The 14,533-nt window shown below is 40.1% G+C and overlaps 1 protein-coding gene across 1 annotated transcript in view; it reads right to left on the bottom strand.

Annotated features, from left to right (window-relative positions):
• Positions 1 to 14,533, bottom strand: part of Gro (groucho) — a 69,238-nt gene that overhangs the window by 32,992 nt on the left and 21,713 nt on the right. Inside the window, exons 5-6 of the mRNA XM_028309403.1 lie at positions 7,969 to 8,106; positions 1,047 to 1,245 (exon numbers count right to left, since the gene is read on the bottom strand). Coding sequence (XP_028165204.1) covers positions 1,047 to 1,245; positions 7,969 to 8,106 — 337 coding nt within the window. The remainder of the gene's footprint in view (positions 1 to 1,046; positions 1,246 to 7,968; positions 8,107 to 14,533) is intronic.

The following is a 14,533-nucleotide window of genomic DNA, read 5'->3' as shown; positions in this document are numbered from 1 at the left end:
AACGGTGAACTCAAAAATCGGTTAAGTGGAATAATATTTTCCCCCAATCTGTCTCACACGTGTTTACATATTCTGTCCAAACACACGCATAGATAGGTAAGAATTCGAAGAAGTGACTTATTCATACCCTCAAAGCAATATCGGGCGCGCCGTAGCCGTCAGCGATCCGAAAACACGCAAACAGCGGAGTTCAAAAAGCCTCTCGAAGCTGGTAAATATTGAAACAGAAGTGGGATCGGAGACGGCGGGCGAGGGGCGCGGGCGGCGCTAATAGCCTCCAGTGGCACACACCAAACAAGGCGAGCACACAACGGACAGCTCTTAAAATATTCATGTTATTAGACCGTTATATCTCACTTCCTATGATTTGTTTTGCAAATTTATACTTGGTCATATTTATATTATAGTTTAATAGACCTGACTGATATATTTTCCCACGGCTATTTATGTGCTTTACTCTGTTAATTAACTTGATATTATCATTGCTGGTGGTATCGTTACTGACATTAGATATTACGATATAACTTTCTAACATTGCATATTTATTGCTACCATAATATACGTCAGTTAATATTACAATGGAGATGAGATCATGGACTCATAATGATAATATTTTTATTAATTCCTAACAGCGACAGAAGAGCATCAATTAGAAACAAAACACTTTCACTGGGTGCCCACGACTTCTACACCCGTATTCACAAACATTACTATGAGGTCTCACAGTGCGGGTGGACGCATGAACCAACCACAGAGCTCTATTCATGGCTGTGCGTTCGATTTGCTGCTTCACTTAGCAAGCATTGTTCGCAGATAAAGCAGTATGTATACAAATAGGTGGACCGACGATCTGGTAAAGGTCGCGGGAAGAACCTGGATGCGGGCAGCGCAGGACCGTTCATTGTTGAAAACCTTGGAGGAGGCCTTTGTCCAGCAGTGGACGTCATTTGGCTAAAACGAACGATACCAAATAGTTACCACTTTTTTAATTGAATTTAACTTTCTAATGCGTAAGACGAGGTGTCTCTTAAAAAAATAGAACTTACCGTTTCCCTTATCGTCCGCCCGATGATGGTCGGGCGGTTTGGCCAGGACCGACAGTGGGTGATGCGGGACGCCGAGGCCTAACAGGCCCGCCGGCGGTAAGGCCCCCTGGCCTAGCAGCGGCAGCGGCGGCGCTCCGTGTGCTGGGAGGTGGGCCGCGTGCATCTGCTGCAGCAACCTTGGCAGGTCTGGCCTTTGTTGCTGTGGACAAATGGACTGTTAGAATGAGCAGTACAATAACTTGAGAGGGTTGTTATTGAAGCTTAAATAAAGAGCCTATCGAGAAAAATATTGTTCTTTATTTATCTTTTAACTTCTAACGTTTCAATCGTAAACCCTAGTGTAGTAACATACTTAAGAAGTACAGGCCAATTTAATTCATTACGCGATTAGAATGATCAAGAGATTTATTTTACAAAAATAAACAATACTAAAGATTACGGCTGCTACGTGCTACGACGTAGCTACGAAAATATCGTAGAAGCTAAGACAATAGCTTTCATTTCTTTCATTAAATGCAGCTTAGTCACACAATCCACGTTTTATAGCTGAATAAACTGCGACTATTTAGGTAGTTTCGAGTGTTGACAGTCAAAGTGAATTGATATGTCACCGCAGAGCTCCGTGCATTTTTAAAACGAAGCGGAGCCAAATTAAAAAGTCCTCCACGAGCCCCCTCCGCGGCGCGTTATTTTAAATTTTAAATGAGAGCTTCGCCGGCGGCGGCGACTGAGCGAAATTGATTACTCCTTCTCCATTATTCCCCTTTTTCCACTTTTCCCGTTTTCCCGCGCTTCCTGTTCGTATCGTCTCGTTTAACGTTATTATTGCCCGCCGACCGCGCCGCCATACGCTCGTCGTTTGCGCCGACGATCGCCGGAGCTTTTTCCGCTCGGCCGGGCGCGTTCTTTTTTTTAGCCGCCGAAAATTAATTGGATTTTCGCCGAGGGTGGAACATATTTTTTATTGGCCGCTCACGGCTGTGATTTATTGTGTGTCAAAAGGTGGCGAGCGCCACTTAGCTGGGAGTGCTTTTTTACAAAAGGGGATTTTTTTATTCGAATTAGTCCTAAAGAACAGTCTTCAACTCGTGCTTACGCTACGTAGCTATTTGTGTAATACCTTTTTGAAATGGGCATAGTCCAGTCATTTCGTCCGAAAAAAAGGCAAATAAAAGAAAATGAATTTGCGCTTCTAATTTTTTAATATGTTGTAGGGGATACCTAGAAAAGCTTAACTTGAGATTGTCGACCAAGCTTTCCTAGGAGCTTTCGCCGCCATCTTGGAAAACGCTTAAAATTTGTTTTTCGGCAATAACTCGGCTATCCGATGAGATTCGAAAATTTTTGTAGGACACTTTTTGTAGCTTTCTTTGTGCTCTACAATAACGCCCGAACCATTTTTAGCGTATCATGCATCGTTATCGAGATATCGATCGATAAAGTTAAAGATAAATTGATAAAACAATAGACACTTGAATATTGTTTGAGGGAGCGCTGAAAATTTTTGGGCCAGCCCTGGGGGTGGCGGGGGCGTTATGAATGACAATAACGTGGCGTGATACCTCGCCGGTGTTTTTTCCACCGCATATTTAGACGTGATTAAATACCGCCAATAGTCTCCCAGGACTAAAACTCGTTCCCCCTAACGACTTCTCCATCCGTTTACTTATCTCCCGCGAACTTTGCTGTTTGTATTATCAACCAAATTAAAGTTTGATTAAGTTTCGTTTGAGACAACAAAGAGGGGCGAGATAATTTTTCAATACTCACTCTCCATCTCAAATTCGCTATTACGTTAAACGCCGGAGGTGGTGAAGATTTCTTGTAGCTAAATTGAAATAATAAAACAATCTGATGTTGTTAATTTTGAACGCTGATATTAGATACGGGCAGATAATACAAAGGAACTTTTAATTCAGTATTTACTTACCAGCAAGTTGTTAATTAGCATAAGTAATTATCATAAGTTAAATTTAGTGCTCGCTGAGTAACTTACAATAGGTAGTTAAACTGTACAACAATACAGTAATAAAACGGGCACTAGTGAACATCTTCTAAGGTTTACTTATTTGGTCGTTAAAATAATATGTAAGAAAAGCAATTTTGAGATGATTGATATGAAAAAAGCGTCTGTGTTTGTGTGTGCGAGGGAATCTGTCTGAGCAGCCGGCGAAAGCTGTCTCCGAAGCTTTTGTTACGAGAAAAATGCTTCGCCGCGTTCGGGTTTTCACGCCACATTTACCGCCGTCTATACGCCCCGGATTATTCTCCATTTATAAATGGATAGCGCACGCCGACTGCACACATTTTTATGCATAAATATTTATTTACCTTCGCTCCACAGCAAATATTTTACTATGAACGCGTTTGGCAACGCATGGCGGTTATTCGAACGATTTTTTTACATGTCGAACACAGATTTACATAGCGTTGACCTGGTTAAAGCTATTTTTTAAACTATCATTGTCTGCTTTTGTTTTGTTTCTAGAAAACTACCTACTATCATTAAAGATACAATGATGCTCATGTTAGAATGAGGTCAACAAAAACACAATTAAATAATGGTTTGTTAACGAAAAAACTAATTAAGAACCGATTATAGTAATGAATAGGTATCGATGTGGCATTTAAAACAAATTACTCAATAGTTTACAACAAATAAGTGGACGTGTAATCTATACAATTAGCCCACAATAGTTGCGTTTTAATAGGCGCTATTGAGAGAGGAGGAAAGTTTCCACTCTAACACACTTAAATAATTAAGAGCAGTTAGTTCGCGGTTAGAGCCGCATTAGAGTTATTATAGCGATTGCTTTAGAGCGCTTTCCTCGGGGATTAAGTTGTTGCGTAATACGATATTATTATGATAGTAATTGATTTATCTAATGAACGTTGACGCCTATCATTGACAGACTTGAGTGACGGCGAAGAGTGAAACCGAGATGAGGTATGCTATCAATCATTGTAGTGCTATTATAAAAGATGAAAGCCAATTTTAATGACTCATAAATGATGTTAGTCTTAGTAAACGTTTTAATAGCGATAATAACGGTAACTTTCACGGATTTTTGAAAAGCTTTTCATTGGCACAATATCAAGAGAAATATTTTGTAGTAACAGTAAAAGCGTACCAACGACGTTCCTCTCGGAATTTCAATGTTTTTTCCGATAGTTTCTGTGAAATACGAAAATAATAATCACCGTGTTGCGATTACGTAGACTTGTGTAAGCATAAATCGGGATATAAAACGTCAGTGCGCACAAAGAGGGTAGTTTATAGAAACAAGGGAGGGAGTTCACGCGCCATTAGGCGGGCAGCCCCGGGCGGGTCTACACGTGAACCAGCACGTGTTACACTTTCAACATAATTGCTTCTAATCACACATTATACCTTACACGCCACACCGTATCATTAACTTATGAATTGAATATGACATAAGTTACAGTGCATGTGCATGGCAATACAATAATTGTTATGGATCACTAATAAATTGGACGTTAGTCGTTAACATTATGCTTTATTGAAAACGTAACGTATAATCTGATAATACTGTTTGCTTACATTTTAAAGCTGATGTGTAGATGTAGAATTACAATATCTCCAACAATTGAGCGTGTTTCCTCTACCTCTTTTATTTTGAATACTCATCTCAACTTGACAAACGACATAAAAACCACAAACGGAAAGAAAAAACGTACGAAAAACGCGCGGGACGGATGAGTCGTAAAACTGATTACATAATTTCATTGGGAGCGACGACAGAATGTCCCCTAACTCACTTCCGCGCGTTGAAAAACAAGGAGCTACGCGTAAGCGACAGGGGAAAAGTTAATGCGGCTCGCTCGTCGGGCGACGATGCGCAAGAAACGCCAAGGGCCTGCAATGCAATATTTATCACCCGCCCGCGAACGTGCCTGGGAAAAAATGTCAAATTCATGTTGCCCGCCCGCCTGCCCGCGCCGCTCCCCGATTTATTCCAGTCGTAATTTTTATCAGAGGGCGCGAGCCTCGGCGTAAACTAGATAGAAATGTTTTCACGAGTCGCTTGTTTATAAAGCCATCGACGGCGAAACAGATACGCTCTATTTACACAGCGAGCTTGTTTGCTCTCCTATCTCGAGATAATGTTGCATAAACGATATACATAATACACTTGTTTATTCCACATACTTATGTCAACGATGGCACTTTTCAATTATGGATGGATGTAGTAAATATAAAAGAATGAGATTTGTTATCGGATTCGGTGCGCGTATCTGTGATACGGGGGCACACGTCGTATCGATCTGGGGAACTTACGTGAATATTGTTTCAATGCGAACATTTGTGTCATGTATAGGTGAGCATGAGAGGGGGCTGTATCTGTAAGCTATTACCTCCGAAGAGGTCGGCACCCCGGGGGGTGTGCGACGCGGAATAAAATCAGAACGAGAAATGATTTACCCGGTGATAGCGGGGCGAAGACTTCTCGCTTTATTGATGACGAGTTCACGCACATTGCATAAACACAATAGGGTTATAGGGAACAGATCTGTCGCGTTATTTGTCACCCCTAAATTCTATTCACATTCCGAGTTAGCAATCCAGTCGACCGAAAAGGCTAATAGTGTTTGACTGTTGTCCCTGCGTGAAATGTTAGTTAGAATGTGCCGTTTCCAATTCGGTATTAATTTGGAATAGGTACTTTCACGCTGGAATGGATACAGATTAAATTGTAACTGAAATGAGAGCTGAAACAGCGTTGAAAACAAAAGGTTTCGAAACGAAGCACTCAGAACGGTAAGTGATTTTAATAGGCAAGCAAACAGTCCCCAATTTGAGGAGTATTCCCTATTCACAAATCGGCGCGCGTTGGAATCGTCGCAAATCAGACGGAGACGGGAGCGGCGGGCGGCCACTCTCAGGGGAGAGCCCCTTTGATCCCTAGCTGACCCGAAAATAAAAAAGGTTCGTAATAAAAAAGGACCGACATACGGAAGGTGGCGCCGCTTTTTTATTTAAATTAGAGTGTTTTATAGGGGGAGAGCGATATTGCGTTTTGCCGGTGTCTCAGAGGCTGTTAGGTAATCTATACATGTAGGTAAATCCTCACGGAAAGGGGGCGACGAACTTGCGCCGAATACTTTGGGGTCTTAAGGCATTTTCTTTTATCCCCTAAATCTTATTCCGATCGTGAATAAAAAGGTTTCTGAAAGTAGAATAATAAAATGTATCGCAAACTGACACACTGGTGTGTATTTATATCTAGAACTCAATAGAGGTTCTCATATGCGATGTAAATGGTCCGATAAGGTCAGCAGCTCGAACACATGTGTGAAGCATTAAGTAATTAGGGACAGTTATTAGCGAGACTTCAACGTGCGTAAATAATTCATGAGATTGTTGACTCGACGCCAAAAGTTACAACCCACATTTAGGCGTTAACGTTGATAATTTTCGAAGGCAATAACATTTGCCAACTCGGTATTCTGCTAATAAATAAAGCTGACAAAAATACATTACAGTTTCAGAATGTTTACTATTTGTCTTTAGTAGAAAAGATGTTCGGTGTCGGGTGGGAGTGGGAACACGTTTGTACGTGACGTGCGATCGAATTGGCCGCGCGCCAAGGCCCCGAGCGGAGTATCAGCCACAGACAGACGAGCGATGAGTGAGTTCCACCACTTTATTTTCGCCCTCATTATCTTTAAAGTGATTTATTTCAGGCGCGGTAGACGTATTCACAATTTTCGAACGCCGAGCGTTAATACACCACGAGAATAGGTCGCACTAACTACTTGGCACCGGTCCGCGAATGTGCCTATTGAAATTTATAATAGACGGCAATGAAGTCCTCACGACGCCCACCGGCTAAAAAACACAATTAGTGGGTTGCGAAATAAATTAGAAGTCCAATTTGAGGACAGATTGTGTGCGCCAGAGGTGCGGTTAAATGGCGGCTGTAAATTGAAGTAAACGCTAATAGTGTAGTCATTACGTTTAGATACACACCTCGCCCACGCGGGTGACAAATGGTTGCTTGACGAATAGGTACCTACATAAAACATGCTAATTTGCGGTAAGCTTACTAAGACGCGCCGGCTTAATAAAAATCTTTATTTTCTGTATAAAACGGCTCTGGTTTGTAACAGTTTTATCAATTCCTCGTTGTTGGATCGCAGCCAACCTCGTCTTGCGGGGCTTAGATGGTTTAATTAACGACCGTCGAACTTTCGACCTGTTGAAAGCTGTGCTTTTAGAGAATTTACTTGCTTAACACGTACTCCCCTGTTTAAAACAACCGACTGGGTTTTTGTTTGTAGCAATTAGAAGTATTGGGATCATTTAGGTACACACATTCTTTCATTATTTTTATTAAAGTAGTTGTAGTTTCAAATATTGCTTAAATTCCAAGGTTTTGTACTGTTCAGTAGTGCACTTGGGGATCTTCTAAAACTTTCTAAATTCCAAATGTCGCCGTGACTGGTATCGAGCAGTGACTAGCATGAAATAAGTTTCCCATTTGGCAAGCGCATCCACGTTTGTAAATGTTGCAACAAGCGAATAAGTAAGCATTGAGACACGCATTTCTTACTGTTTGGACAGATGCCATCGAAGCGCTGAGCGCCCCACATTAACTAACTGCTATACAAACAGCACACGTGTTGTATTAATCGGTTTCGCGTGAAATGTTACGGCTAACTAATAAATTTCCTTAGAAATTATTAGATTGCATTCATAATGCCCGAGGTGATTCATGGAAGCCAAGCGGCGTAAAGGCTAAACGAATACATGAAATAATAAATTACTTCAGCTGTCTTTTTTCACATTACGTACCAACTATGTTTGTACGACTTCGGGAATTTTTCATCGACTTGTAATTTAATTTGTTTAACGATTGAAATGAGTTATAAACGATTAAATTTTCGGGACAATACTTACCCCTATAATAGCGTTAAGTTCTGTCATAGTGACCTGTTTCGCCCTCTCCACCGCCGACGCTACTTGTTGCTGGTGCTCTTGCGACAGGAAGGGCAAGATCTGAGCTATTATAGCGTTTAGCCTTTTCGCTATCTCCGTCTGCAAAATCAAAACAAAGTTTCAATAAACACCCGAACTGACTCACGAATTAATTAACTCGTAAATCGACGACGCGCTGCGTGATGGAAATTATGTCGACATCGATAAATGCTAATAAACCATGACACCGTTTAATAGTCAATTCAAATTCAGCGATCTATTTCTTTGAATAAAATCTACATTAACGTTCGTTCATCGACGCATTAATCAGTGAAATAATAACCGACCTTTTGCTGCAGATTAACCTATTTAACATACAAATTGAGATTCAAAAACGTTTCCACATTCCAACGCAATTTGGATTCAATAATAACATATATAATTAGTGGATAAGCTGCTCGGAGAGCAACAAATAAAATTAACACGATAAACAATAATGCACGCGGTCAAATGAAATGATAAATTGCCGTGTTACAGAGCCGCTCGCGTTTATTGGCTTTGTTCGTATTTTCCGTTTAAATGCACATTAATTTTATTCACAGATTCGGAGTGAATTGTGAACGAATTAACATAATTAAGTCTTTCGTGAAAAATAACGAGTAACCGGTAAACGTTTAGTATTTTTGCGTATCGCAACCGAGTGGGCGAGCGGGTTATTTAATCATCGATATGCATTAAAAAAATTTAGTAACGCGGAACACCACTATAAATTAAAACGTGCCTTTTATATTCCGGATCTAAAAACAAATTTGTTGGACGTTAAATTCCATTTCTAGTAAATGGTTGAGCCGCCCACGCAAACGAAGTGATTTAGAAACCTCCGAGATGATCCGAAACGGAATGGCACATTGCAGGCGTCCCTAACTGCTGCAATAAAGAGAAGAAGTTGTGTGGCGGAGGCGGCAGTCGGTAACAGCGCTACACCGCAAATTGCACTTTCATTCCACTCCACTGTTTGCTGCGGCTCTGCGTAAATTTTCTCTTTAAACTTTTGTTTCATTTAAGCATTCGTTTAATTTTCGCGTACATTTTAGTAGTGTACGTTTTAGGATTCCATCTGTTTGCGAAATGTAAAGCGTTAAAGTGTTTTTTGCAAGTGTCCTCAACTCTACGGAACCCTACTCTGCGCGTGACTCGACACGCACTTGACCGGGTTTTAAAATAGATGCGATTCGTAGCATAGCATTAACAAACAAGCCCGTTTATTGAATCACTGTTAGCATTTTAAAATAGCGATTTGTCAGAATTGATTAATCGCTACTCGGTATTTCGCTGCACATAGCGCGCATATCTGCAGTCGGCTGTTGAAGCGATAACCATCTAGCTTCGTGACTGGCTATACTCAAACATTCGTAATTGCGAATTTCCTAAATGCTAATAGAGCGAATCAAAAGGTCATCGGTTAATTCGTTTCGCATGTTGCATGCGCTGGCAAATATTAAGAGAAAATAACAATCAGTTTGATGACGTGCACTCGCAGACAGTTCAATGGGTCATTTAGATGTTACACAAATGTTATATGATAGGTTAACGTTAATGGACTTGCGGCACGAACAGTTTGTACGAGAAACGAGAACATAATTGTTGAAATTGATTTGACTGTGCAAGAGTCGGTAAATGTGTCGTTTAAATCAGTAAAGTAGGTAAATGAAGACAAATAACAATAAAGAGCGGAATATCGTGATGAAATGTAAATAACGTATGTATCGTTGTAAACCGAGGCGGGCACTCGGGCAGTGACGCGGGCAAGCCGCGCGCCGCAGCCGCGCGCCGAATTACCGCAAATTACATTTTCATTCGCCGCCAGCCGCGCCCGCGCCGCACCACGGTTATTGTGGAAATTCACTACGTTTACACCCTCCAATATCTCATAAAAACTTTTTGTAAACTTAACTTTTTTTTCTTCATTACAGCGCTTTATAAAACTTATTAGTGGTTGGGAAACTTTTTTCATTAATTAATTAACATAACTTATAACGTCGGAGCCTGTTAACATTTTTTTATAAAAATTAATATTAAATACCGCCAGTCTGTCTACACAATTACCGTCAAAAACGCGTCATAATTTTTACAAAATAAAAAGTTTTCTAAACTTAATGAATACCGTGAAATAGTTTTACAGGCCATGTGAAAGAATTCTTAAGACGTATCTAGACAGTCGTTAAAATAAATAAAAGTGAAGTTACGTTACATAAAAAATATATGGGTAGTTAAGAGTATAGAGAAGTCGTGATGAAATTAGCGGAAGTTATTGTTCATGATACGCAACCAGGCGTGGGTCAGAATTAATTGTTCATAATTTTGCACACTTTCTGCAATGTTTATGCATGTCGCTCTCACAATGCTAATAATGATCGTAAAGAGTGTCTGTCTCTATATTTCATTGTTTGATATCTAGTTATTATTCAAATGGAGCTTACTTCAAACTTGATAACTTAATCCCACCCGTCTAAGCCGAACGTTCAGTCAACTGAAGACGTCGAAAGTTATGTCTAGCTCTTTTATGTAGTTACAAATAATACTGCTCTACAAAGTACCCAATTTAATAAATGGCAAATTGTGTGATGAGAGCACAATCAGTGCTCCAACGGACACGTATTACCCTTTCTAGAGCTCACTCCCCCGTTAAAAGAATCCGCTTGACAATTACGAGATTTAATTAGAGAACGTCACCCCGCTCTGCTGAAATGTCGACAAAGGGTTTCAGATTGAAACGGTTTTTCTTATTGACGTTACGAGTCGAACAGAGTCGACCGTATCTGCATCTCGTATATCCACGGGAGCCACGGTCGGCGGAATAAAAAGCGGGCGTACAAAAGGCCCGCAAAATACGTACTTTTGCGAGCTCTCCACAAAAGATATAGTACGGTTTGTCATTAAGGAGTTCATCCCCGCGCGAGAAATAAAAGAGGAACGTCGGGTTTCGGGGTGAGCGGGCGTGGGAGGGTGGGAGGGCGCACTAATGGCTCCGACACTCATCCGCTAATGCCGCGGGTGACTCCTCTTTTTGCGCGATTTTCACGTGGTTTAGCCGCCGGAGCTTTTAATCTGAAGCTGCATCTTGCCACCGGTGACGCTCTATTTGTTCTCCTATCTCTACAGACACGAAAGATTTAATTTGCCGAGTCAACCCGCACCGTTAAATTAAATATGACATCGGAATGTCTCTATTATTCGAGTATAAATGCTGTAATGAACAAACGAATTAATTAATTTGCTGTCTTAAAAGGAGACATGAAAAATAATAAAACATTCTGATAATTTCGATTCGCTGAAGATAAATTAAGCGTACAGCCGATACTGAATAATTAATTAAATATGATTCGTATCATTTCATTCGGTTTCCAGAACAATTAATTAATGAAAACTTCGCAACGTTTTTATAAAAACGTTTCTTTGAATTGTGATCGTAATGCATTCCAAAATGGTTTTGTTTCGTCGGAGTAAATATTTGTGTTTTGTTAGTTATAATGCAGTTTTACTTGGATACTCTATAATACTGTAACATATAATTAATAAGCCTTTGAAAATAATTTATCGTAATTCATTAGAATTTATAACAAATGATAGATATCTATCATTGAACGCAATGTAAGAAAAATAAATGTAGCATCACATTTATAAAATGTTGATTCGATTTCATCATTGCACGCTCGCATTAACGAAAGATATCCATAATTTATATTAGACAAGATATAAATAATTTATATTATGTAAGTAACAAAGTTTTAAATTTAACGATTGTATTAATCTGCACAAAATAGTTAATAACTAAAGTGGATACAAATTGTTAAACAAACAGTTGTGTTACAACTCCCAACTTTGGAGCCTACGGCGGCTACGAAATTTAGACCAAACTATATCTGTGACACGGTTGGTCGAGTGTTCAGTAGAGTAACACACGCTGCCGACCATCCGACCACTTCATCCGGAGAACTTTGCGCGGTTTTGCGAAATAAGCCGAACCGACTGGCATTTCTACAGGCGGTTTCGGCCTTCATTATATTGTCTTCCGAGTCTTTTATGAATTATTTATGCACAGCACACCGCATTTTGCTTATCTTACCCAAAGTGAAGTTTCCACTTTATTAAACAAAACAGTCTCCAATCGAGAAGGCGCGCTATTGTATTAAAAGCGACCGCTCTTATGGCGCGGCAATAAATAATTCCTCCGGTGAAATGGCAGTCGAGTCGATAAATGGGCTATTATTGCAGCAGACAGAGCCAACATTATCATCGATTCGTATCGCATTCGCGGGCAATAATTGTTTAAACATAGCCTGCCGTGGAACATTAGTGGCTGGCGCATCGATAATGCAGATAGCTCGATGTCGACGCTCCTCGTTAGCTTTCTAATTGCCACCTATGTTCCGTGCCGGAAGAAAAACAACACTAATTGTTTGAGTAATATCGACACGAGCGAAAATAGGGCAGGAGCACAACTTAAATATTAAAACAACAATTATCCCGACCTACGCAGTTAAGTGAAGACAAAATAATTGCCTTTACTTAAAATAATTGCTAGCGTCAATACTCACAAACAGGATCGAGTCGGACGGAGGGCGCGTCGTTAATATTCATTATAAACAAATGGATATAATTACTCGGCAAGAACAAGTTGATTCGAGAGCTGTCGAGTGGGTGTGTAGTGGGAGACACGTCGTTATCTCGATATCGAGTATCGAGTGCAGCCGGTGCCGGTGTCACCTCGTAATCAGATTGTAATTGCGCGATCAAAAGTCAGCTATGCTCGAATAACCACCACCTGTCAATTTAAACCTCGTTACTTCGGCTCAGCCTATAAATATACATATACGCCTATGTAGGCATGGTGGAATGCCGTTCAAAGACAACTCATCTATTTATTTAATCTATATCTAGCCAGCAAGCTACGTAATTATTAATATTTATAACGAGCAGTTCAGTAAAAAACAAATTTAAACGCGTATTATACCTACATAATCTTTTATCGATGAATGTTTTGTAATGAACTAAGTAATTAATTTATCTAATTATTACTCAACAATTTTTTATATGTATTGGCTAATAATTCAGTATTTATTTTTGTATAGTAAATTTCCTTCTCATCAAATTGAAATACGCAATGTTTTTTTTATAAATTATAATGAATGTTCAATTAAACGGATTTTCAATAAATCAATTTGCAGCAATACCTAATCTGTAATCGTTACGTTACTGTTAGAATATTAAATTAACATTGTAATACCAGGATGCACGCGCGATTACCATTGAATGTCTATGTCTGATCAAATGTTAGCTGGTCGGCGAGTACTGATCAGACGGCCGATATCATTTATAATCACACGGAGGTTGTTATAGCGCGCGACCGTACAAGCTCGACATCTCGGAGCACCGGTCACGTAAGCAGTTAAGCCTCGATATGATGCCTATCTATTGAAGTTGTCGAAGTTATAAATTGACTCGGCGCGCGGGATCACGTCCCGATTGACGGATTAGAGGCGACAATCACGAGCGGCGTGACATATGGTTCCATAATAGGGCACAACCCGGAGTATTCGAGTGGGGCGATGTTGACTCGAATGTTTCTCGCCAAACAAAGCGCCAGCTTCCTAGCTACCCTTGTTTGTTTAGGTCCACGCCAAACGTTTATTGCCCTTTGTGTATCTTACCTCTCGCTAAAGCGTGAAGCCTTTTTGACTCGGCACTTTTTACGAGAGCGCTTATAAGCGTGTTGATTACTCGACACCCGAAAACAACGCCGTCAGGTATTTATACAAGGAAGCCGAGATACCTATAGATTTACGTTATGATCGTGACTGTTCAAAAGTAAAAGCTGCAAACAAACGAATAGAGTGCGGTGTGGTGTTTAAGTGTTTATAAGTCTACATGTGTACCCAGCGGGTGAGGAGAAACCTCGGCGCTTACGTGATAATAAAACACAAACAAGTTTCTCGTACATGAATTGACCAATTTGTAGACAGCAGATAGTTTCACAGGCGGTTTCTATAGACAAATCAATCATGGTGTGCATGAGGTTTTTTGCCAGCATTAACGAGTCGTAATGACGGCGCGTTTCCGTCGGCGCCTGCAAGCGCGGACACACCTATCTGTTCGGCTGTATTATCGCACTAATTAACGCCATTAATACACTCGTAATTTATGTAGTTACAAAGTTCCGTTTCACACGTAAATCGAAAGGTTCCGAGCAGATAGTTTTTAACATTCGTGTACGCATCGAATTATTCGCGGTTGGCTGCGTGCCTATTATTTTTAATTTCGAAACGGCGATTATCCGCATGCTATAGTGTGTTATTATCACGCCTTATATCAGCAGGTTATTTGGAATAACAACATTAAAACCGAGATATAGGTTTAATCGTAAAAAATATATTTATCTACACACAATCTCTCATATACATTATGATTTTTAAATCCACCGTTTTGCTTTTGACATGATATCGAGTTTATCACGGATTTAGTACAGAAATTGATTGGAGTGATAGCG

This window comes from Ostrinia furnacalis, unplaced genomic scaffold (assembly GCF_004193835.3).
Source record: "Ostrinia furnacalis isolate ACB-3 unplaced genomic scaffold, ASM419383v2 OfSCF2780, whole genome shotgun sequence".
Taxonomy (NCBI): Eukaryota; Metazoa; Arthropoda; class Insecta; order Lepidoptera; family Crambidae; genus Ostrinia; species Ostrinia furnacalis.
The sequence above is the reverse complement of the archived record's forward strand: the minus strand, read 5'-3'. Positions and strand labels throughout refer to the sequence as shown.